This window comes from Pongo abelii, chromosome 1, assembly GCF_028885655.2.
Source record: "Pongo abelii isolate AG06213 chromosome 1, NHGRI_mPonAbe1-v2.0_pri, whole genome shotgun sequence".
Lineage (NCBI taxonomy): Eukaryota > Metazoa > Chordata > Mammalia > Primates > Hominidae > Pongo > Pongo abelii.
In genome coordinates, this window is record NC_071985.2 from 189,615,578 (window position 1) to 189,638,601 (window position 23,024).

Consider the following 23,024-nt stretch of genomic DNA (forward strand, 5'->3'; position numbering starts at 1 on the left):
TTTTTCATTCCTGCGGCTGAGCCCTGGTGTTATCCGCCTGGGGCGGAATTTAAAACTTAATTCCTCAACAAAGTCGGGGTGGTCTTAACTGCAACCTTGGATCCAAAGGCCCCACCTTACAAATGAAACGCAGTTTGCCCTACAAAAAGGCTTCCGGGAGGAGCTGCCTAAGGCAGGAAGGGACTGGCAGGCCGGGAGGTGCCGCTTTTGGCTGGGGCCAGTTCTCTTGAGGTAGACCCGACTGCGTAGGCAGCCAGTAGGGGAGAGAACGGGCCGGTCTGTGTGATTTGGATCACCTGAGTTGCAGTTTCCTAAGAGTTATTACGTTGACCAAAATAAAAAGTGCAGTTTCTGGAAAACTGGTCAGCTGTTGAGTAAAAACTGCTGGGATTAAACCCAGCGCCCACCCCTGGAGGCAGTGGGGTCATCGAGAAAGGTAGGGATCCTGTGTAAAAAGCCTGGTGAAGTGTTCCTCTCTTCCAAAGATGTATAGATTAGTGTTCTCTCACCAATCCACTAAGGCCTGGTTCTGCCCAGCCTCCCTTGCTATATCCCCTGGGAATCCCCAAGTGGAGTGTGGGCAAAAAAAAAAAAAAAAAAGGCCAACTTCCCTCTCTGGGCCCCAGGAGGGCGCTGACATAGAAAAGATCACCTCCTGCACCTCCCTTTCTCCACAATGAGATACCAAGTAGCAACCATCTCTCAACCCCCAGGGACACAAGGAAGCATCCAGAGCAGCTGAGCTGACCTAAGCCTCTCCTGCACCTGGACAGGGCCATGCCGCAGGAAGTGCCTGGCTGTTTAAGGGCCAGCCGGTGCAGCTCCGGGGCACCCAAGTCCTGCACCTATTCATTGCCCCCTTCCCTGCTCTATGGTTCCCCATCCTTGTCCACTTTGACCTCAGGGAACCACCAGCCAAAGGAGATTGGGTCTTCCTCCAGGGAAGCTTCTCACCAACTAGACAGCTCGGAGAGCAATCTGAGGATCCCACTGGAGGTTGAGTCCCTTGCTTTTCAAGCACCTAAAATGCACCCCATCCTTCACACTGGTTCCACAATTTGTATAGAACACAGATGCTGGCATGAACTTAGGCCAGTTCAACAAAGATGTATCAAATGGGGCAGCAGTGAGAGATACTCTGTTGAGAGGACTCATTGGTCTGGTGCTTCCTCTTACCTCATCCTGCCCGTCTCTAAGGCACAGCAAGCACAACAAAGAGGTGCTCAGAGCCAGAAGTGTCCCTGTTCCCGTGACCCACCATACTTGGCCTAATACAGAGCTTGACAAGCAAAGGACCCACTCTCTGGAACTTCCTAGGGACTGCCTTACTGATTTGTCTTAAAATACACAGCCCCGCTCCAGAGCCTATGACTCTAGATACACCCCCAGCCTGACATGGGCCACGTGGGCTCCTTGGGGCAGACAGCCAATCCTCTGCTCAACACATTTTATTGCTAAGGACAAGGTGATGCACCAGTTTTCAAAATAATTTGGTTTATAGTGTTCATACGTAACAAAAAAGGGGAAGTATTATAAATCTGATTCTTGTATACACAGGGTATTGGTGTGAAGCCCTCCAATCCTGGGCCCAGGCAAACAAATTCTTGAGGAGCAACAACCTGTTTAACCCCTTCAGTATTGCCCTCTAGTCCCACCCTCCACCCCAAAATCAGCTCCCTCCCACCCACAGTGGGCCTCCAATGGCCCCAGTTTTTTCATCCTAACCCTCCCAGCCCCTGCATGATTGCAATTTTCTGTTGACAGAATCACCCACCAGGCTCTGCCTGCTTCCATCATTAAAATCCCCGCTTCAAGGTAATCCCCACCCACACCCTGTAATACTTTGCCACAGGGGCTCTGCACCTAGAGTGTTGTGGGCACACACACGTTATCCCCATGTTCTCCTTTAGGGGAAGACAAAGGTGGCATCAGCTCCTTAGCATCTCAATACTGCAGCTTTGCCAGCACTGTCTTGAGGCTGTTCCAGGCCCGGACAGATGCCACACCCATCTCCAGCCAACCCCCAGGAGCCCTTACTCAGCTCAGCTGAGGGCAGAATTTCACATTTTGTTTGCCCTGCATAGGCAAGGAAGAAAGTAAAGGCCAGGGGCTGGCAGAAGCTGGTCCAGACCAAACATACACACACACACGCACGCACGCACGCACACACACACACACATAAATACAAAAGTAGGGGTTGGGGCAAGTACCAGCACCTCAGCCTAGTCGGTGCAGGTGATAGTTACGAAGCTAAGTCCTAGGCCAGGAACAAGGCAGCCAGTCCAGCCAGCATAGTTGACCCCTCTATGGACTGGGGCCAGTGCAGCCACAGCATTCCAGTGCTCAGCCCCTCAGCTGGGAGATCAGCGACTGCTGCCACGTGCCCAGAAATGGCTCGTCCTTTCACTACAGCGGAATGCAATGAGGGTGGGTGAGAAGATGATGGGTCGGTTATTTCATTCCTTTTCTTTTTACAACTTCACTTTCAGAGACTTCAGAGTTCCATGTCTGCTGTGCTGTGGAACCCAGAGTGCTCTTGCCTGGATGGCTGAGAATCCCTTGGACCCTGGAAGCACCTACTCCATGATGGCCCGGTATAGTGCAGGCTCAATATAATCTTCCCGGTATCTTGAGTTGATAACTCGTTGCCGTTTCTTTTCTTGCTTAACCTCTTTCTCTGTGAAAATCTCATTGAAGCGCATGTCTGAGGCTACTGACTATAGAAGAATAAGCAAGCCAAATGTCAGCTACCCCAGGAACAATACAAAGGGATGCATCCTTGACTTGTTCCCTCCCTCCAAGACAGGAACTGGGGACACACAGAAAATACTCACCAGTCTAGATTTGACTCTCTTGGGAAGCTCTTCATCCAGTGTGTATACATCATCTCTCTTAACCACAAGCTGTGAGCCATCCTCAAACTCCACCTACCAAGGAAACAGAGGCCTTTTGGCTAGGATATCCCTGACTCTTTCCCTGGTCCACCATGCATAGTGGCAGTCCCCTACAGTCAAAGGAAGGAGTTAGAACACTAAAATAACGACTACCTTACTTCACATTTGGCAGACTGGACACAGGGCAGACCCATAGCTCTGAAAGGGTTACCAACCTATTAGTTCTCCTAAGAGCAAAGACTCGCCTCTGGCCCAACAGGAAGCACAGAATTAATCAAGCACCCCCAACTCCCTAGAAAGGTAGAACTTTGGATACCTGGTACATTTGGATAGGGTGGGAGGCCACAAACTTGGCTCCATAGACTTGGCCATCTGTCCATCTCACTTGGACCACTTCCCCTTCAGCAGGAGGACCAAACTGGAGACAGTCCTGGCTCTGAGAAACAGGAAGGAAGGAGGGTGAAAGGAAGGTCCACCTGCACACAAAGGTAACTGTCCTCTACTCAGGGAAGAGTGAACCAGAACAAAGTAACTGTTTTAGAGAGCAAGGCAGCTCTCTGGGCTGAAAAATGTTAACAGTTAAAGACCTTGCTAAGTCAAAGTCTGCCCCTATCTCTGCCCTCTCCTGCTTCTAGGTGACCAAAAAAAAAAAAAAAAAAAAAATTCCAGCTATAACAAACTTAGTAAACACAGGAGTTAAGTGCCAGAATCAAGAGTCCTTCTTATATTCCCTCAACTGTTCCCTGAGGGTTCTCCAGGGCTCTGCCATGAAGAAACACTAGAACCGTACTCAACTATAAGAAATGGTGTTTTTTTTGGCCAGGCACGGTGGCTCATGCCTGTAATCCCAGCACTTTGGGAGGCTGAGGCAGGCAGATCAAGAGGTCAGGAGATCAAGGCCATCCTGGCTAACATGGTGAAACCCCGTCTCTACTAAAAATGCAAAAACTTAGCCAGGCATGGTGGCAGGCGCCTGTAGTCCCAGCTACTCGGGAGTCTGAGGCAGGAGAATGGCATGAACCCAGGAGGCGGAGCTTGCAGTGAGCCGAGATTGCGCCACTGCACTCCAGCCTGGGCAACGGAGCAAGACTCCATCTCCAAAAAAAACAAACACTTTTTTTTTTTTTTTTAATGAGAGGGAGCCTCGCTGTGTCGCCCAGGCTGGAATACAGTGGCCTGATCTTGGCTCACTGCAGCCTCAGCCTCCTGGGTTCCAGCAATCCTCTCCTGCCTCAGCCTCCCAAGTAGCTAGGACAACAGGCACGTGCCACCATGCCCAGCTAATTTTTGTATTTTTAGTAGAGACGGGGTTTCACCATGTTGGCCAGTCTGGTCTCAAACTCCTTACCTCAGGTGATCTGCCTGCCTCGGCTTGCCAAAGTGGTGGGATTACAGGCATGAGCCACTGTGCCCAACCAAGAAATATGTTCTTAACAGGAAAGATGAAAAAGAATCACCTACCATGGGAGCTGGCAAAGTACTTCAGAACTTTTATTCCTTCCAGAAGCAGGTAAGTACCCCAAGTCCTCATCGTATTCCCAGCACAGGGCTTGGTATACGGGGGGATATTTCATTCAGCATATTGGCTGAATGAAAGGTCTGATGGGTATACCTGGGAGAAGGTCCTTAGGGACATGGCTTAAAAAATAAAAATGAGAGAGGGGCAGGGCAGTGAGTCTAAAAGGATGTGGATGCTCACATCTGCTCTTACAATCATGCTACAGTTCATTTATTGAATGGAAACAGTTCCCTACTTATTGACAATTCATTTATTGAATAGGTAATCAGTTAATACATTTTGTATCAATCTAACAATTAGGCATAAACTACAGCCTCCTACACCCAATATCTGAGGTGTTCTAAGATTTAACTACTCAAATGTTTGATATTTGATAAATTGCTTAAGTTCTCTGCAATTCAGTTCCACTTCCTATAACAGCACTTCTGAAAATGTGGTCTGTGAACCTCTGAGGGGTTCCTGAGACACTGTCAGGGAGCAAGTGAGACATGACTATTTTTATAATATAGGTACAACTGCTGGCACCTGAGCACAAATCAAGGCACTGACCCTAAGCTCTACTAGTTGTTATTGCATTTTTCACCACTGTACATTCATAATTTAGGAGAAAAGAGCAAAAACTCTCGATTGCATGTAACAATATCCCTTGATGAAGCAGTAAAAAATTATTAATTTTGTTAAATCTTAATCATTGAGTACATGTGTTAAGTCCTCATAAGACACTTTTGGTTGTCTCAAAGAAATCTATCTGTGTTGTTTGAGTTGTGAATTACACTAGCTGCTTTGTTCATGGAATACCAGTTTTATTTGAAAAAAATTACTAGGCCAGGCACGCTGGCTCATGCCTATAATCCCTCACTTTGGGAGGCAGAGGTAGGAGGATCGCATCAGCCCCAGGAGTTCAAGACCAGCCTGGGCAACAGGGGAGACCCCATCTCTACAAAACATAAAAAATTAGCCAGGTGTGGTGGCACGCGCCTATAGTCCCAGCTACTCAGAAGGCTGAGGACTGCTTGAGGCCAGGAGGATGAGGCTGCAGTGAGCCATGACCACGCCACTGCACTCCAGCAGTGGTGCTGCGCAACAGAGCAGGACCCTGTCTTTAAAAAACTCTATAAAAATTTTAAAAAAGAAAAAAAGTGACTGACAAACTATGGCTTTTCAGACTTAGGTATCTGGCAGACATCTTCTTGAAAATGCATGAAGCAAATGCCTGTCATGTCAAGGAAAACAAAAGTCAGTATCTGTTGCCAATAATAAAATTCAGGCTTTCAAGCAAATATTAGCATTTCAGAGAAGCGGCATTCACAACTGTGAGCTTGAAACTTCCCAAAATTCCAAGTTTTTTGATTATTTTTAGTGATACTAACAAATGTAATTTTTAAAATATTTATGGCTGGGCGTGGTGGCTCATGCCTGTAATCCCAGCACTTTGGGAAGCCAAGGTGGGCAGATCACGTGGTCAAGAGATTGAGTCCATCCTGGACAACATGGGGAAACCCTGTCTCTACTAAAAATACAAAAATTAGTTGGGCGTGGTGGCGTGCACCTGTAGTCCCAGCTACTTGGGAGGCTGAGGCAGGAGAATCGCTTGAACCTGGTAGGTGGAGGTTACAGTGAGCCAAGATCGCACCACTGCCCTCCAGCCTGGCGACAGAGCGAGACTCTGTCTCAAAAAAAAAAAAATTAAATTTATAATAATATTTAACAACATTTGGAGGCTGTCCATAGGCCAGTGCACCAATATTTTCTAAATGACCAATATATGATGTTATGAAAGGATGCATGGGTGAAAGATCCATTCAGAAGAGACCAATGGGTTTTAGTGTTAACAGTATGAAACGTTCACTGACCTTTCAGATTCCACACTGCAACTAACTTTTAAGAACCTGCCAGGAGCAGTGGCTCACACCTGTAATCCCAGCACTTTGGGAGGTTGAGGCAAAAGAATCGCTTGAGCCCAGGAGTTTGAGACTACCCTGGGCAAGATGGCAAGACCCCATTTCTACAAATAGCCAGGCATGCCTGTAGTCCCAGCTACTCGGGAAGTGCTTGGTCAACAAAGCAAGACATCATCTCTTAAAAAAAAAAAAAAAAAAAAAGTTATTTCCATTGAGTTTTGGTGGATATCAGAGAATAATAAACACAATTACCTGAAAGACTATTAAAATACCTCCCTTGGCTGGGTGTGGTGGCTCACAGATGTAATCCCAGCACTTTGGGAGGCCGAGGTAGGTGGGTGGATTGCCTGAGCCCAGGAGTTTTGAGACCAGCCTGGGCAACAAGGCAAAACCCCATCTCTACAAAAAATTTAAAAATTAGCCAGGCGCCAGTGACAAGCGCCTGTAGTCCCAGCTACTTGGGAGGCTGAGGCAGCAGAATCACTTGAGCCTGGTATGTGGAGGTTGCAGTGAGTTGAGATCACTGCACTGTACTCCAACGTGGGTGACGGGAGTGAAACCCTATCTTAAAAAAACAAAAACAAAAAAACTCCTTTTTCCAATTACATATCTATGCAAGGCTGAATTTTCTTCCTATACTTGAATCTAAACAGTGTATCACGATAGATTGAATCAAGAAGTGACATTAAGGCCGGCACAGTGGCTCACGCCTGTAATCCCAACACTTTGGGAGGCCGAGGCAGGCGGATCACAAGATCAGGAGATCAAGACCATCCTGGCTAACATGGTGAAACCCCATGTCTACTAAAAATACAAAAAATTAGCCGGGCATGGTGGCGGGCGCCTGTAGTCCCAGCTACTCGGGAGGCTGAGGCAGGAGAACGGCGTGAACCCGGGAGGCGGAGCCTGCAGTGAGCCAAGATCATGCCACCATACTACAGCCTGGGCGACAGAGCGAGACTCTGTCTCAAAAAAAAAAAAAAAAAGACATTGAAGAGATTTGCAAAATTACAAGGAAATGGCAATCTTTTGTTTTTGTTTTAGAAAAGTTATTTTTAATCTAAAAAAATTGATTATTTTAAATCAATCTGCTTTAATTTCTAATAAGAATAAATACGTTTAGATATAACCCAGAGAAACACAGGCTCTTTGGGGTCTCTAACTTGTAGAAAATGGAGTCCTGAAACCACTGTAAGTTAGAGATAATACCACATCCTTCTCACAGTGGGTATGAGAAGATAAAGAGATACTTGAAATAACCACTTAGCATAGTGCCTGGCATACTGTACCAGCTTAATAAATTATAGCAAGGGCCAGGTATGGTGGCTCAAACTCTTGTAATCCCAGTGGTTTGGGGACCCAAGATGTGAGGATCGCTTCAAGCTAGGAGATCGAGACCAGCCTGAGCAACAAAGCAAGACCCTTGTCGCTACAAAAAATTTAAAAATTAGCCAGGTGTGACTGCATGTGCCTGTAGTCCCAGCTACGTGGGAAGCTGAAGCAGGTGGATCACTTGAGTTCAGGAGTTTGAGATTGCAGGAACTATGATACAGCCACTGCACTCCAGCCTAAGTGACAGAGTAAGACCTGGTCTCTCAAAAAAAAAAAATAAGGCCAGGCACAGTGGCTCACACCTGTAATCCCAACACTTTGGGAGGCCAAGGTGGGCAGATCACTTGAGCCCAGGAGTTCGAGACCAGCCTGGGCAACACGGCAAAAGCCCGTCTCTATAAAAAATTAAAAAATTAGCCGGCTGTGGTGGTGTGTGCCTGTAGTCCCAGCTACCAGGGAGGCTGAGGTGGGATGATCACCTCAATCCAGGAAGTTGAGGCTGCAGTGAGCTGAGATTGTGCCACTGCACTCCAGCCTGGGTGTCAGAGTGAAACCCTGTCTCACAAATAAAATATAAATAAATGATAGCTATACTACTGCTACGAGTACTACTAATGTCGCCTTTTCTATAAGTCTACCTTATAACTAATGAATGTGCTTTTAGCAACTGAGTGGCTAATGTGGTATAAACATGGGACAATACCTGATTTGTTAAAGGAAAAAATGTTTTCATTCCTCTCTACTTTGGTGGTTAGACTACCAACTAAAAGGCAAGGTGGGGTAGGGGAAACCTGAACTAAGTCCAACTAAGTCCTCAATACCAAGCCAGACCTAGGACTGGGTCCATGTGGGGCCACTGTGTCTCAGGTGTTGATAACATAAACACGCCAAGGGTATCTCCAGGCAGTTTCTACTTAGCCCTAAAGCCCACTGTGAAGAGACAAAAGCAGATTCTATACATCTACTAAGAGGGCCTGATAGAAAAGAGAGTTGGATAATTCTCCTAAAATCACACAGCTACTAGGCAATGAAGCTGGTATTGGCATATTTGATTCCAAAGCCTGAGCTCTCCTATTGCACTAGAATGCCCTCAAGGATAATTTAGACAGCAACAGATGCAGGTTTCAAGGAATTGAAGAAAATACTGATTCCTAGGTACTTCTAGGGAAAATAGGGTACCATAGCAGCACACAGTTTTCTATGCAAAGAAAGACTGGTACAGATGATTCTTTCTGTTTGAGGACACGGTGATGGGACCATGGACCTGGCTAGAAGAAGCAGGCACACACACACAGTCTGCCAGCCAGACCTTAGAAACATCCCCCATTCCAAACTGCCTGAGAAGCTCCTTGCAGATATTACCACTATGTCCTCAGGATAAAGATTGTCGCTGAAGGAGCCATCATCAAAGTTGACTTCATAGAAGGTCTCGGTGGTGAGCCTGACCACTTCACACTGGTAGAAGCGCCCGTTCTTATGCTTGCTGATGACTTTCTGGCCTGCAGTGATGCTTTGCAAGGCCCCCTTGGCACGCTGGAAAAAAACAGAGGCTTTGGTTACTCACACGTGGAGTTGGCAGGCCTGGTATATGGAGACGAAGATCAATTAGTTCCTCCTTATCAGGGAAAGATAAGCATGGGAAAGTAAAAGTGAAAAGGAGAGAAGAGATGGGAGCTAAAACAAGCCTTTCCAGATACCCACCATCCCAGCCAGGACATTGGAAGAGACCAGTACCACATTTTCCTCCATAAATTTAGCTCGTCCACAACTGGCCCTTATGCCATATTATCTTACCCAGAACTCTCTGAACAACAACAAGGACCTCTGATCTTGCCAAGAACTGACATCGAAGTATTGAAGGAGAGACTCAATAGGGGCCCTGAGGCCTGGGTCGCCAGGCAAAGCTGCACCACATCTTAGCACCTGCAGCATTACCCTCAGGGCTAGGGCACAAAGACTTAGGTTTCCCAGATGTCTCCAGCTACACACAACGAACTGTCCCCCATTCCAAGGGCCCTGCCATTGCCATCTCCGGTGCCCTCACCATGCCCTTCTCATTCTGAACTTGCCCTTGATGCAAACAGGATCATAAAGTATGTGACAGCCTCATTTCCAAGCACGCCTGCTAGCCTGCCCAGGCACTCTGCCCTAGCCATGCTGGCCCCCCTTGCTGTTCCCTGAATGAGTGTGCCATATGTGCTGCCACCCAGGGCTTCGGCACTGCTGGTTCTTCTACCTGAGATGCCATCCCCAGTTACTTGCACACTGACTCCCATCCCAGTGTCAACTTATTGATGTCATTGCTTACTACTTCATCTTCCATTCCCCTTATCTGACTTAATTTTTATCCCTGCACTTCTCACCATCTGCTATACTGTGTATTTACTTGCTTCTATGTATCCTGCAACTATACTGTATGCACCAGAAGGGCAAGGACTTTTTTGTCTTGTTCAATGATATAGTCCTGGCACCTAAAACTGTGCCTGGCATATAGTAAATGCTCAATAAACATTTGAAGAATAAATCAGTGAAAGAACTACTAACTCATCAGTCCCCCCAATTTCCTCATAGCACCAGCAGTCTACAGCTGCCAACTTAAGCATGTGGAGTACTAATGATTGTCACAAAATAACTATTCTGTGTATGAAAAAACTCTTCCCTATCATAGCTGTGACTCAGTACTACCTCAAGTTTTTACTTGCATCAAGGGCAAGTTCAGAATGAGAAGGGCATGGTGAGGGCACCAGGGATGGCTATGGCAGGGCCCTTGAGACACTCCGGAGTCTCATTCTCACATAGAATATGTTCCCATCTTCCTAAGGTCTTAACCATACCCCTGACCACCTGTCATGTTCAACATCTGTATGAAAAAGAATACAATCAGCCAACCAGGACTTTTCTGCAATCCCGAATGGCAGAGTGAAAAGTTCATCCTTCTGGGCTGACCGCCTATCACGTTCTTCCTTTGATTATTTACCACACTGTTGTCAAACCTGTATGATCGCCTCTTCTATTAGATTGTAACTCACTCATGGCAGAACCTTCCCCAACTATGGTCTGGCTTCTGACCTGACTACCCCACAGGGACACTCCAGTTTGTGGTACTTAGTGACCACCACACCAGCCCTGCCTTCTCTGTTGGATGTGACCCTCCTTCCTCCCACTGGCTTGCTTCACTTTCTCAGCTGCTTTCAATGGCTCATGCTCTGCTACCTGCTTCTCCCACTGGGAATCTCCAGAGCCCAGTTTCTAATGGGAACTAGATTTAACTATGCTGTTAAATGCTAATAGCCAAATCTTTACCCTCACAGTTACTCTCCAGAATGCTCCAGCAACCTCAGCATTTACTTTCCTCTTTCTCATCCCTCCTTCTCTCCCTTGCAGAGCAACACTGCTTCAACTCAGTTCCTGATTGCAGTTACTAACATCATATTAGCATCCTTCCCATCTCTCAAGGGAGTAACCTGAGTCATCTTCAATATTCACTCCCCCTTTCCTCCTCCTCTCCCCTTCTCTCCTCAACCCACGAGGGTCAATAAACCCTATCAATTCTACCTGTTGGAGGATCTCAAAGTTAAATGTACCCCAAAGCCCTGCCTATGTGTTCCCATTTCAGACCTCACTCTCTCCTAGGCTAACTGGTTTTCCGGCCTCAAATTCTTACTCTGAATCCTCTCTTCAAACAACCACCTGAGTGATTATCAAAAACTATAGTGCAGAATCAAAATATTCAATAAGTTCTCCTCATCCAGTGAAGAGAGGTCAGAGTCCTGAGAGTGGGAGTGCAGGGCCTTCATCCTCTGCCATTGTCCGCCTCTCAAGCATCACACACCCACACACCGTCACACTCCCATAACCAGTCTTTCATGATCCTTCTTCTGCGACCTGCTCATTGTTTCTCAAGCTCTGCACACAACAGTCTCTGCATACAATTCCTTCTTATTGTTTAAGACTCACTTCAAATGCCACTGTCTACCCAATCCTCTTCATAGCTCCTCTAGCTAACATTACATATCACTTTTTCTCTAAGCTTTACCATTCAGAGAACTGCAGAAATCTCTACTGCCCGGCAATTCATGGTTAACTCTTGGGAGCTCTCCCCATTTGTTCTCAACATTTTCAGAGGTTCTGCATGTCCCGGACACTAGGTTAAGTAATAAGGATGCCCACATTAATAAGATATGGACCCTCAAGGAGTTTATTCTGATGGAGAGGCAGACAAGTAAAGAGATAATCAAAAGGAATCAACTACAAGCAGTTTGGTGTCACTGGCTTATGGAGTACAAGGCAGGGAGTGGGGATGGACGGGGGTCACCTCTCAATCTCTGAACTCATTAGCATTCTTCATAATGCAGAATGCTTGAGGAAATAGCTGCTGACACAACAAATGGAAAACATGCAGAGTAAATGATCATGGAAACTGTCAAGAGGATTCTAGAATGGCACCCTCTCTCACCTCCAAATTAGGAATCTTGTGCCGAAAGCAGGTAATGAAGACCACAAAAGGCCAGTCGTCAGGCTGCATCATCACACCGGCAGCCTGGGCGCAGCTCACATGGAAGGCAGTTGGGCAGCGGCCATGAGAACACTGCACACAGCAGCCAGCAGTTCTTTTCCTCCGCTTCTTACAGAAGATACATTTCTGTAGCACAGGGGAAGAAAACCAGTGATTGCAAGAACTGGCACTGCAGCTTCCTCTGTTGTTCCCCTCCCAAATGCAAAGCCAAGCAAGCAAGAGCCAGCCCCTTCCCAAAATACAAGGACACACCAGCCTGCTCTAATCCAGGTCTGGTTACAACTTTATCCGCCAAGGAATTTTTTTTTTTTTTGAGACGGTGTCTTGCTGTGTCGCCCAGGCTGGAGTGCAGTGGCACAATATCAGCTCGCTGCAACCTCCACCTCCCGGATTCAAGTGATTCTCCTGCCTCAGATTCCCGAGGAGCTGGGATTATAGATGCGCACCACCACTCCCGGCTAATTTTATATTTTTAGTAGAGTCGGGGTTTCACCACGTTGCCCAGGCTGGTCTTGAACTCCTGACCTCAAGTGGTTCACCTGCCTCGGCCCCACAAAGGGCTGGGATTACAGGCGTGAGCCACCACACCTGGCCTCCACTAAGGAATCTAACCACAGAGTGAGAATCACAAACTCTAACCAAAACCAAGGGGTACAGGAGGTCCCTGTTCTCTTCTACTCAGAGACTTGTAAGTCGGGAAATTATGTAGAGTCTACAAGCCCTTACCAGTTTGAAGCGGGGCAGGGGGATTTTGCTCACATCCACCGGACTTCTTTCTGCAATGTTGACAAACCTTGCTTCCAGAATTGCCACAGCACATGAAACGTGGACCCACCTGCCAAAAGGCAAAGGCTACCTCAGTCACCTCTGGGCCTAAGGCTCTGTGGCCTTCTCTTGTGGGCCTGCTGACAGCGCTTCCTCCCTCACCTGGGTGACCACTGACTTCTACCAGCACATGCCTGGGACCCAGGAAGGTAAGAACCAGAACCGTCTCTCCTCTGAGTATGTGAAAGCAGTGCCACCCCCACTGCTGCCACTGCCCACTGCCCTAGGTTAGCACAGGATCATGCTTCTTACACCACTCACTCACTGTCTGTTGAAAAATGAACAGGCTAATGGTGTGTGGCAGGTTTCAGGGAGTGAGAATAAATTGGAGAGCTCTATGCAGACCTCTTTACCATAGGACCCAAGTGCTTCCTGAAAACATCCCCGGCTGTGCCCCAATCTGCCAGTAATCACAGCTCTCTCTCTTGGCCTCTGCCCAAACCTCTCCCCGAGGCTGAAATGACCTCTCCCTTCTGCTCCCTTTTTCCATAGCTGACTCACTCTTTAATCTTTAAGGTCTGACCCAAGCCCCACTTACTCTGAGAGGTCTATTCAATGGACATCCTTAAGAATTAAAGTTTTGGACATTTTGGGAAACCAGCATGCATCAAGAGGAGAAGAACGAAAATGGTGACAACTCTTAAAACCATGCTACGTGAAAACCTACACCAGACAACACTGGGGCTCCATGCAAGGTGTCTGCAGTTCTAGTGGGGCTGTCTTTTTAGAGTGGGAACAGATTTCTTCTGTGTGGCCCTGGAGGGTAGAACAGGCATTCAGAGGTAAAGGTGAGAGGTTCAAGCACAGCCATTTCCGCTCCAAATAAGAAAGAATGTTCCCAGCACTATCTTGTGATTGTGAGGAACACAGTGACCTCAAATAATGGCAGCAAGTGCCTTTGAAGGAGCAGAAGCAGCAGGCAGAGTAGCCATCTCTCAGGGACAGCATAACTGGGACTCTTGAGGGCAGGCGGCTGGACTGAACATATGCTGCAAGTTGCCACAGGATTCTACTTGGAAGCAGGATACTCAGCACTGACCTGCATGCACCATGCCCTAGACAGCCAGCTCTTCCAGGTCAGAAACCTCATTCATCTTACGTTTCCACCTCAGGGCAACCAAACACATGCCTAAGCACAAAGATTCACTCCATGAAAACGAGCTGCCCAACAGCTGAGAAGCCCAGAAAATTCAGCAGATTCGGTTCCATAGTGGGTGGGCCTGTCTGAGCTCTCCTCAGTGTCCTCCTTGAGCACACTCGCCTCATTCCAAACAGCAGGTCTGAGCCAGGGAGTTTGCCACGTGGAGAAGTGCTTGCTAGCCTGTGGCCGCCTCTGCACACCAGCCCCAGCTGTGACAAGGTGAATGTCCTCACTCCAGCCCACACAGTCCCTGCGCATCATCTTCAGTCTTCATATTCTCATGAGTCCATTCTTAGCTCCTCCAAAGGAGGATGTCACTGACATCTCTGCTGCAGAGGAGCAGCTGGAGTTGGAAAGTCTGGGACTGCTTGGCTCCCTTAGCATTCCATTTTTAAAATGAGTCTTGGAGATGCTATTCCAGCTCCACATGATGTGCTTCCCAAATCTTCATCAGTCATTCAGAAGAACAGCTAGTACCCTCATAAAAACACTGTGTGCTTCGGAACTGAGCCTGTGCATTCCAAGGCACTGCTCAGGAAACTTACCTGTCATCATTTGCTCTCTGCAGGGCCCCTCCTCGTAATGAGCATAAACAGCAGTCCTGCCAAGAAAGGAGAGGGAGGAAAAAGTGGTTAACACCAAGTCATTAACATTCAATCTGCTCTCCCCTGGACCTGCTTTGGGCAACTCCTCCACATAAGAAAGAAGCATAATAGCATGTGGGGCTTCACCCAGGGAGCCCCTGCACCAAGACGCCCTGTCAGAAGGAGAGGCCACTCAGGGCTAAAGTGTGCCAAGTATTCGCGTGACTTCACATAATCCTCTTCACTGTTGCTGCTAATAACAACTCTTAGCAAAGTCACAAAAGATACTTTGCTCAAACTAGAGGCATGACAGGGCTCTGACTGCTTCTTATATGGGCTAGGTACATCCAGGTTCCAGGGGGTACAGTGAAGAGAAAACAGCACAATGAATCATCTGAGCCCCTTTCTGAGGCTCCAATTCAAAATGGCTAAATTCTTTTAAGGGAGTTATTGTTCCTCCACAGGAAGACCACTAGTTGGTCTTTACACAATGGAGCAAACACAGCATCCAGACTCCGTAAGTGGGCAGCAACCATTCTCACTGTCATAGGATTTACTCTCACAATGCTCGCTCTCCAACGTCACCGCGTACCAGACCCTATGCAGACTGCTGGGAATACTGAGTCCAACAAGAAATCGTCTGGCCCTGAATATGCACCAAGACTCATGGTGAAGACAGTAACAGTGTGGGATCACTCACCTCCTCTAGGGCATTGGCTGAACACCGAGAACACATCCAGTCTTCAGAAGCCTTTGCAGGGGGAACCCCATAGCAACCTAACAGGAACACCAAGATGAGCAAATTAAACCCAGTGGTCAGAGTCAAAAGGTAGATTTGCAATTCCTTTCCATATACCACCTCCCAAAGCTACAACCACATCTCACAGAAACCCCTTAGTTTTCTTTAGTCTGAGTCCCCAGGGCTCAGGCATACAGTATGGCTCAAAGTCTCAAAAAGTCAAAAACTGTAGATTCACTGGTACAAACACCTAGTAAGTGGCAGGGACTAATCCTTTTCTGCTATCTGCAACCAAGAGGATGGCACAGAGATGACTAGTGCCAGTATGGACCCCTGGAGACGCAGTGAAAAATCAGCTAGCAACAGACTCCCCAATAAAACATCAACAATCTTTTAGGGCTGGGAGGCCAGGAGGTGGCAAGAACTTCCAGTGAGCAGGCCCATATTCCTGGGACAGGGCACAGAGAAAGGTGAGCAGCACTCACTGGCATGGACCCGGACGCTGCACTTCTTGCAGGAAACGAGTATGCTGGTGCCATCCTCCTCAAGGTAAGGAGTAGAAAGGTTGATGTCCGTGCTGCAGCCAGTCGAAGTGAAGCACATTTCTGGAATCAATGGCTTGGTCCTCTGCTTCTGGGGGGCTAAATCTGAAGCATTTCCACAGTTCTGATTAAAGCCTCCAAACTCAACCTAAGGGGAAAGAACAAGTGTACACCTCAGTGAGCACGTGCCTATGCTCTTAGCCTTCCACCTGCTCTATCAGCAGAAAGCTGGCTCTCTTACCGATCTGACTATGGCTACAGCTCCCGGGTGCACAGCCATTATCCCGGAGCTGCTAATTGAAGTTACCTCTAAATGACTCAAATTCAATTTCTCACAGCAGCATCATACAAAGGCCCCTAGGGGACAACTGAGAAAAGGGAGCAAGGTAAGAGGCAACTGGGATTTCAATCTTCCCAAAGCAAGTGGTTAATAAAATGCACTGAGAGGCCAGATGAGGTGGCTCACACCTGTAATCCCAGCACTTCGGGAGGCTGAGGCGGGTGGATCACCAGAGGTCAGGAGTCCAAGACCAGCCTAGCCAACATGGTGAAACCCCGTCTGTACTAAAAATACAAAAATTAGCTGGGCGTGATGGCATGTGCCTGTAGTCCCAGCTGCACTCCAGCCTGGGCAACAGACTGAGACTCCATCTAAAAAAAAAAAAATGCACGGAGATGTTAGCAGCTAGGCTGCTACTGTGGGCTCCCTTATGTGCTACACTGTGCGGTGACCCCACCTCAGGAGTGTACCCAGAGCAGATGCTCCTAGTAGGCCAGCACTAATTGCCTCTTGTGGTGCCTGTCAGCAGGTCACCTGAGCTGCAGCACTGTTACGTGGCTGGAGCCCCACCTGTGTGATTCCTGGCTCAGGGTCCCTCCAGGAAGAACTTATATCCACATACTTCCCTTGGCAAACTATACTGATTGCAAATATCTGCTGGATGGCACCTGCATCCCCATTCCAAGGATGAGGCCCAGAAAGATGTCAACCCCAGAGCCTATGCCATTCGTGAAACTCCTACTTAGTAGATCTGCTTATAGTAAGAACCCAGCCATTCACTCCCCTCATAGGCAAAGGCTTTGGTTTTGCTTTTTGTCAATGGAAAGGTTTAGTGAGTTCCTAATCCAAAGTGTGTTGGTCTGAGGTTCCATTTTCAGCAAGCATGAATCTGGGGCCCTGCCAGGCTCAGCGGCAGCCATGCCACTTTAACCACCAGAGCAGGTAAGGACCACTTACCTACCTGCCACGCTGTGCAGGTCCCAGCTGAGACTGAGCTGGTCTCCTGGCACCTGCTGCTGTGAATGCCTTCCTGGCATCCTAGAGCTGGACCCAAAGAGATCCACCAATGAAGCCACAGATGCCCCAGAGCAGGCAGCACACAGCTGAACTCAGCAATCTTGCTTCCCAGCCCCTCCTCACATATCAGGCCCTTGCTTCTACCCCTCCCAAGTTCCTTCTGCTACTGGCAACACCCATTGTGGCAATGGGAAAGGAAAAACAACATTAGAGGATCTGGCTTTTCAGCTGAGGTTCAGACTGTGGTAAAGAAATCACAGTTCTCCACACTGGCCAGGACTACAAACCACTTGGCAAGAATAACCACGGACTAGAATAACAGAAATGCAGATTGCTCTGCAAACTGATGTCTGTGATGACTGCATGTGCAAAGGGGAGCCTAAGCCCACCCTCAGCTCATCTCCAAAGCATTCTCAATTGAAACCCACGTTGCTGGGTTATCTGCCTGGAGAAGACTGACCAATACACAGATGGGGCAGAGAATGCTGGGGGTGGAGGTGGCCTTTCCCAAGACAACCAGTGACAAGCTATATAGTCATAATTAAATCTAGCTTCCCTATGATTGCTGGTCCGGGGTAAACAGAGTGCATGGAGCTGGCTTACCTGATGATAAGTCTGGAAGATCATACAGACAGCACAGTGAGGGGCCTGCTGGGCCATGGTCTCATTGAATTCCTTCTCAGCCTCAAAGTTTGGAGGTCGGTTCTGCCACAGTTGGCTCAGAGGCTTGGCCCAGGCCTCTGTCTCCTCAGCCTCTTCCTCAGGGGTCAGCTGTTCAGATGTCTCTAGAGGAGGAAACAGAAATGTGAGTCAGCACCAACCCTGCACATCTGTGGCTCTGCCTGGAGAGCAGATGAGTTCAACTAGGACTCCTGGTCCTAGGTTTGGACCAAGGGTGACTCCTGGATTCCTAAGGATGATAAAGGCAAAGGGTGGAAGCAATTGTCAATAGACTCCTTCAGTATCTTGATGATGTGTAGGGAGTCCTGCCAGTACCCCATTCTCTGGCCAGACTGACTCCATTCTTCCTCCTGCCCCACGAGCTTAGCTTGCTCTACTCTCCCTTAACAGCTGCCACATTCAGCCCTTCTGCCCAAGGACAGCAGAATGAAGCACCATCTTGCCAGAAACCATCTTATTTGCTGCCTCCAAAATGTCAGCCTATTAAGTCCTTTACCTTGTAGAGTTTTCCCTTTAGTGCAACTAAACAAGGAAGGAAAATAATAGGGAATTGGCAAAGCTTAAAAGTTGTAATATCATGGTCCTTGGCCAGGACTTACCAGCTTCCTCTGGAAAGGTCAGCGGTATGTACCTATTCTGGACAAGGCTCCCCAACCCCTCCTAGCTCTGTCTCAGAAGAAAGCAGAGCTGCATGTCCAAGATGAATCCTCTTCCCAGCCACAAGATGTGATGCCTGACGCTGGCAAACAATATCCTGCAGGCTGAATCTAGCCCACTCAGGAAGCTAAGAATTGTTTTTACATTTTTATGATGGGGTCTTGCTATGTTGCCCAGGCTGGAGTACAGTGGCTATTTACATGTGCGATCATAGCCCACCACAGCCTCAAACTCCTGGGCTCAAGTGATCCTCCTATCACAGCTGCCCAAGTAGCCTGGATTACAGGCATGAGCCACTGCATCCAGCTTTGTTTTTACATTTTCAGCATTGGGGCTTAAAAAAAAAAAAAAAGACAGTGACAACCACAGAGACCAATGAGGATTGTAAAGCCTAAAATACTGACTTCCTGGCCCTTTATATATCCCTGGTCATGAGATAGTGTCTCCTAGGTATGCTAGACAGCAGGGCATGCAACTCATCAGACTTCACCAAGGCCTGGGAAGGAAAAATCCCCTCTGGGTGCATCTTCCTACAAGAAAGGGACATACGGCTGAATGGAAAACAAAAAAAGTTTGCTCACAAAACTCATGTAAGTGATAAAGGTGCACACTTCCCAGTTCTTCCTAAATCAGTAAAACAGAGGCATAGTCCACGAGCTCCCAGCAGAAACAAGGAAACAGAAACAGGGAAGTAAAGCAAACGCCATAATTCTGAAGGTATAAGTAAATGAGGGCAGTCTTTGGTAGATGTCCAAAATATTTCTCCAGATGCTCTACCATGTGAGGGAGGTATGAAGCTACAGTTGCTATGCCTTTCTTTGGCAAGTGTGACCAAGCAAGGCCCAAGTATGCGGCCCCTGACAGGAGACTGGCTCTGTGCCAGCCCCATCACACGGGGCATCCCAGGGGATCCCTGCATCTCGCTTTAAGTGGCATCATCAGTCCCCAGCTATGACCCTCCTTCTTCCCAAACAGAAGTGCTTTCCCAAAGGCCCCTGAAATCTGTTCAAAGCAGCCAAGGAAAGCTCTGGTCTGTACTTCCATTAGGTGCCTGTTTCTTCATTTCTGGCAACTCCAGCTCAGTGCAGATAGTACTCTACGCTGCCCTCACAGTCATGTTTAATCTGAAGGCATCTGGCAGCTGCCATTGTGCGCCACCTCAGTGTACCCTAAGGACACCAACGCAGAAAATTAAAATCAACCCCTATATGCCCCATTGTTCAGTTGCAATCAGGAGCCACGGTGCCCAGAACCCAAGCACAGATTTTTTTCTTTATCCTGGCCAAACAGGAGTGACCAAGATAGAATGGAAGAAACAGAAACAGACAGGCAGGCTCACACTCACAACTAAAAAATTAACACACTGACATCTGTTCCATTTACAAAGCCAAAAGTGGCCCCAGATCATTCCATTTGTGCATACTGAATGATGAGGGAAAATGTTCACTACGTTAAGTGAAAATTGCAGGAAGCAAAATTATACAGTTTACATATGTAAAATTTCATTGAGCTGTACAGTTAAAATGTGTGCATATCACTGAATTGTTATGCTTGAATTGAAATTGTTTTAAAAGTAGCGGGAGGGGCATACAACAGTAAAGAAACATAACTTCCAAATATAGTATGTGACCTTAGCTTGATTTATATTAGAGTTCAAAAGAAATAATTATAAAACACATTCTTGGGACAAGCAGGGAAAGATGGGCATGGACTGAAGATTAAAGGATATTGTGGGGCTGGGTGTGGTGGCTCACGCCTGTAATCCCAGCACTTTGGGAGGCTGAAGCGGGTGGATCACTTGAGATCAGGAGTTCGAGACCAGCCTGGCCAACATGGTGAAATCCCGTCTCTACTAAAGATACAAAAATTAGCTGGGCCTCGTAGCACACACCTGTAGTCCTAGCTACTTGGGAGGCTGAGGCAGGAGAATCACTTGAACCCAGGAGGCAGAGGTTGCAGTGGGCCAAGATCACGCCACTGCACTCCAGCCTGGGCAACAGAGTGAGACTCTGTCTCAAAAAAAAAAAAAAAAAAAAAAAAAAGGCTGGGAGTGGTGGCTCGCACCTGTAATCCCAGCACTTTGAGAGGCCTAGATGGGTGGATCACGAGGTCAGGAGTTCGAGACCAGGAGGCAGAGGTTGCAGTGAGCCAAGATCACACCACTGCACTCCAGCCTGGGCGACAGAGTGAGTGAGACTCCGTCTCAAAAAAAAAAAAAAAAAAAAAAAAGTAGGGGGAGGTTGTGTATTATCGTATTATCTCAACTGCATTATTTTAAAAAGATATACATGGACATACTCTAATATCTGACTAGAGAAAAGTCAGGAAGATAATATGTTAATATATTCAAAATGGTCATCTTTGAAGGGTAATTTTGTATTCCTCTTGGTAACTTTTCCAGTTTCCTGAAGTCTATATTGCTTTAAACCAATCAGGAGATAGGCTGGTGCTACTCAGAGAACCTGAAGCTCCTGTCTGAGCTGGAATAAGAACACAGAGAACTTCCTAGGACCTGACTCAGGGTCCTGCCACACTTCTGACTGGAGGACAGAAGGGATATTCCCCACCCTGTTTATCATGATCTTTTTTGTTGTTGTTGAGACAGAGACTCGCTGTCGCCCAGGCTGGAGTGCAGTGGCATGATCTCGGCTCAATGCAAACTCCGCCTCCTGGGTTCATGCCATTCTCCTGCCTCAGCCTCCCAAGTAGCTGGGACTACAGGTGCTCACCACCATGCCCAGCTAATTTTTTGTATTTTTAGTAGAGATGGGGTTTCACCGTATTAGCCAAGATGGTCTCGATCTCCTGACCTTGTGATCCACCCACTTCGGCCTCCCAAAGTGCTGAGATTACAGGTGTGAGCCACCACACCCGGCTATATCATGATCTTTCTACTGAAAAAAAAACAGCAGAGATGGGGCACTGACATCAGATCAGGAAGGAAAGGACCAGTTAGGACAGGGCCTGATGTTAGTCAAGAGTAACATGTATGATTGACTCTGCTCTCCCTGAGGGTGCCAGGGCCCAGTCACCAACCAAGTTGGAGCTGAGGCTGGGCAGTGCTGATCATCCTGGATCTCTGGGCTTCAGGCAGCCAAGGAGACCATGCTCCACTGATGTCAACACACCCTGAGCTTCAGTGCCACATTTCCTGGTTTTCCTTACACATGTCTGCTTACCCTGCTTCTCTGCCTCCTTCACAGGCTCCCCTCCCTCCTCTGTCCATCTAGCCCCAGCCTCTGCTCACCCACCTTGGTCCCCTCCCCAAGAGCGGCCTCATTATTCCAACAATTGTATCCAATGTCACCTCAGTGCCAACTCCTAAGTCTACATCCTTCATAGACACTGAACTCAGGTTTCCCCAACCAAAGCTACACACTGGGGAGGCACTCAACTCATCCTCCTCAACTACCATCCTCGTAGCTCCACAACCAGTCACCAAATCCAGTTGATTTTATCTTCCAAATATATTCCCTACCACCACCATCCTATTTCAGACCTTCATATTGCAGACAGACCATTACGGAAGCCCATGTGGTCCTCTCAAAGCCATCCTCAAGATGCCAGCACTAGGAGTGATCTTTTCTGAAGGAATCTAAATGACCATGTCATTCTTCTGCTTAAAATGTGTCACTGGCTCCTGAATGCCAGTAAGACAAAGTCCTCACTCTGGCCTCCATGACAACGCTGTCCAGGATCTGGGCCCCCTCCTCCTACCCCACCTATCACTCCCTGGCCTTGCCCTCCAGCTCTAGCCACACTGAGCTGACTATAGTTCCTCTGACTACAGCCTCCTGCTCCTCTTCTCCATGGCATACTGTCCTTCTGCCCCAGAGTAACACCTCTTCTGTTTTTTTTTGAGATGGCGTCTCACTCTGTCGCCCAGGCTGGAGTGCAGTGGCGCCATCTCGGCTCACTGCAACCTCTGCCTCCTGGGTTCAAGCAATTCTCCTGCTTCAGCCTCCTGAGTAGCTGGGACTACAGGCGCGTGCCATGACGCCCAGCTACTTTTTTGTAGTTTTAGTAGAGATGGGGTTTCACGTGTTAACCAGGATGGTCTCGATCTCCTGACCTCGTGATCCGCCCGCCTTGGCTTTCCAAAGTGCTGGGATTACAGGCATGAGCCACTGCACCCGGCCACCTCTTCTTTCTTGAGATCTGTTTACCTGTCCAGTTTCCCCACTACCTTGTGAGTGTCTTGAGGGCACGGACCTATCTTAGTTATCTTTGCAGCCACATATGCAGCACAGGGCTTTGCATCACTGACAGGATTTTCTGTCCTGAAAAATCAGCCTTGTACCTCCCAGGAAAAGAAAGGAAAAAACCTGCCTGCAATTATCCCCTATTAAGGTACACTGCAAGATACTCAACCTTATAATGAAATCTGGTTAGTCAA

At 47.8% G+C, this 23,024-nt stretch overlaps 1 protein-coding gene and 1 long non-coding RNA gene across 5 annotated transcripts in view; one reads left to right on the forward strand and one right to left on the reverse strand.

Annotated features, from left to right (window-relative positions):
* Positions 1 to 1,430: 1,430 nt before the first annotated feature.
* KDM4A (lysine demethylase 4A) overlaps positions 1,431 to 23,024 on the reverse strand; it is a 55,708-nt gene continuing 34,114 nt past the window's right edge. For 3 of the 4 annotated variants that reach the window (XM_009251288.4, XM_009251292.4, XM_009251296.4), the window contains exons 13-22: positions 17,894 to 18,075; positions 15,937 to 16,141; positions 15,413 to 15,489; positions 14,674 to 14,729; positions 12,889 to 12,997; positions 12,103 to 12,288; positions 9,009 to 9,179; positions 3,211 to 3,330; positions 2,835 to 2,927; positions 1,478 to 2,717 (exon numbers count right to left, since the gene is read on the reverse strand). In XM_009251288.4, the coding sequence (XP_009249563.2) occupies positions 2,577 to 2,717; positions 2,835 to 2,927; positions 3,211 to 3,330; positions 9,009 to 9,179; positions 12,103 to 12,288; positions 12,889 to 12,997; positions 14,674 to 14,729; positions 15,413 to 15,489; positions 15,937 to 16,141; positions 17,894 to 18,075 (1,340 nt within the window). In that variant the 3' untranslated portion in view covers positions 1,478 to 2,576. 4 annotated transcript variants of the gene reach the window in all.
* Positions 12,967 to 14,509, forward strand: LOC134759596 (uncharacterized). Its single transcript, XR_010136037.1, has 2 exons — positions 12,967 to 13,136; positions 13,504 to 14,509. It is a non-coding gene; the product is annotated as an uncharacterized LOC134759596 (long non-coding RNA).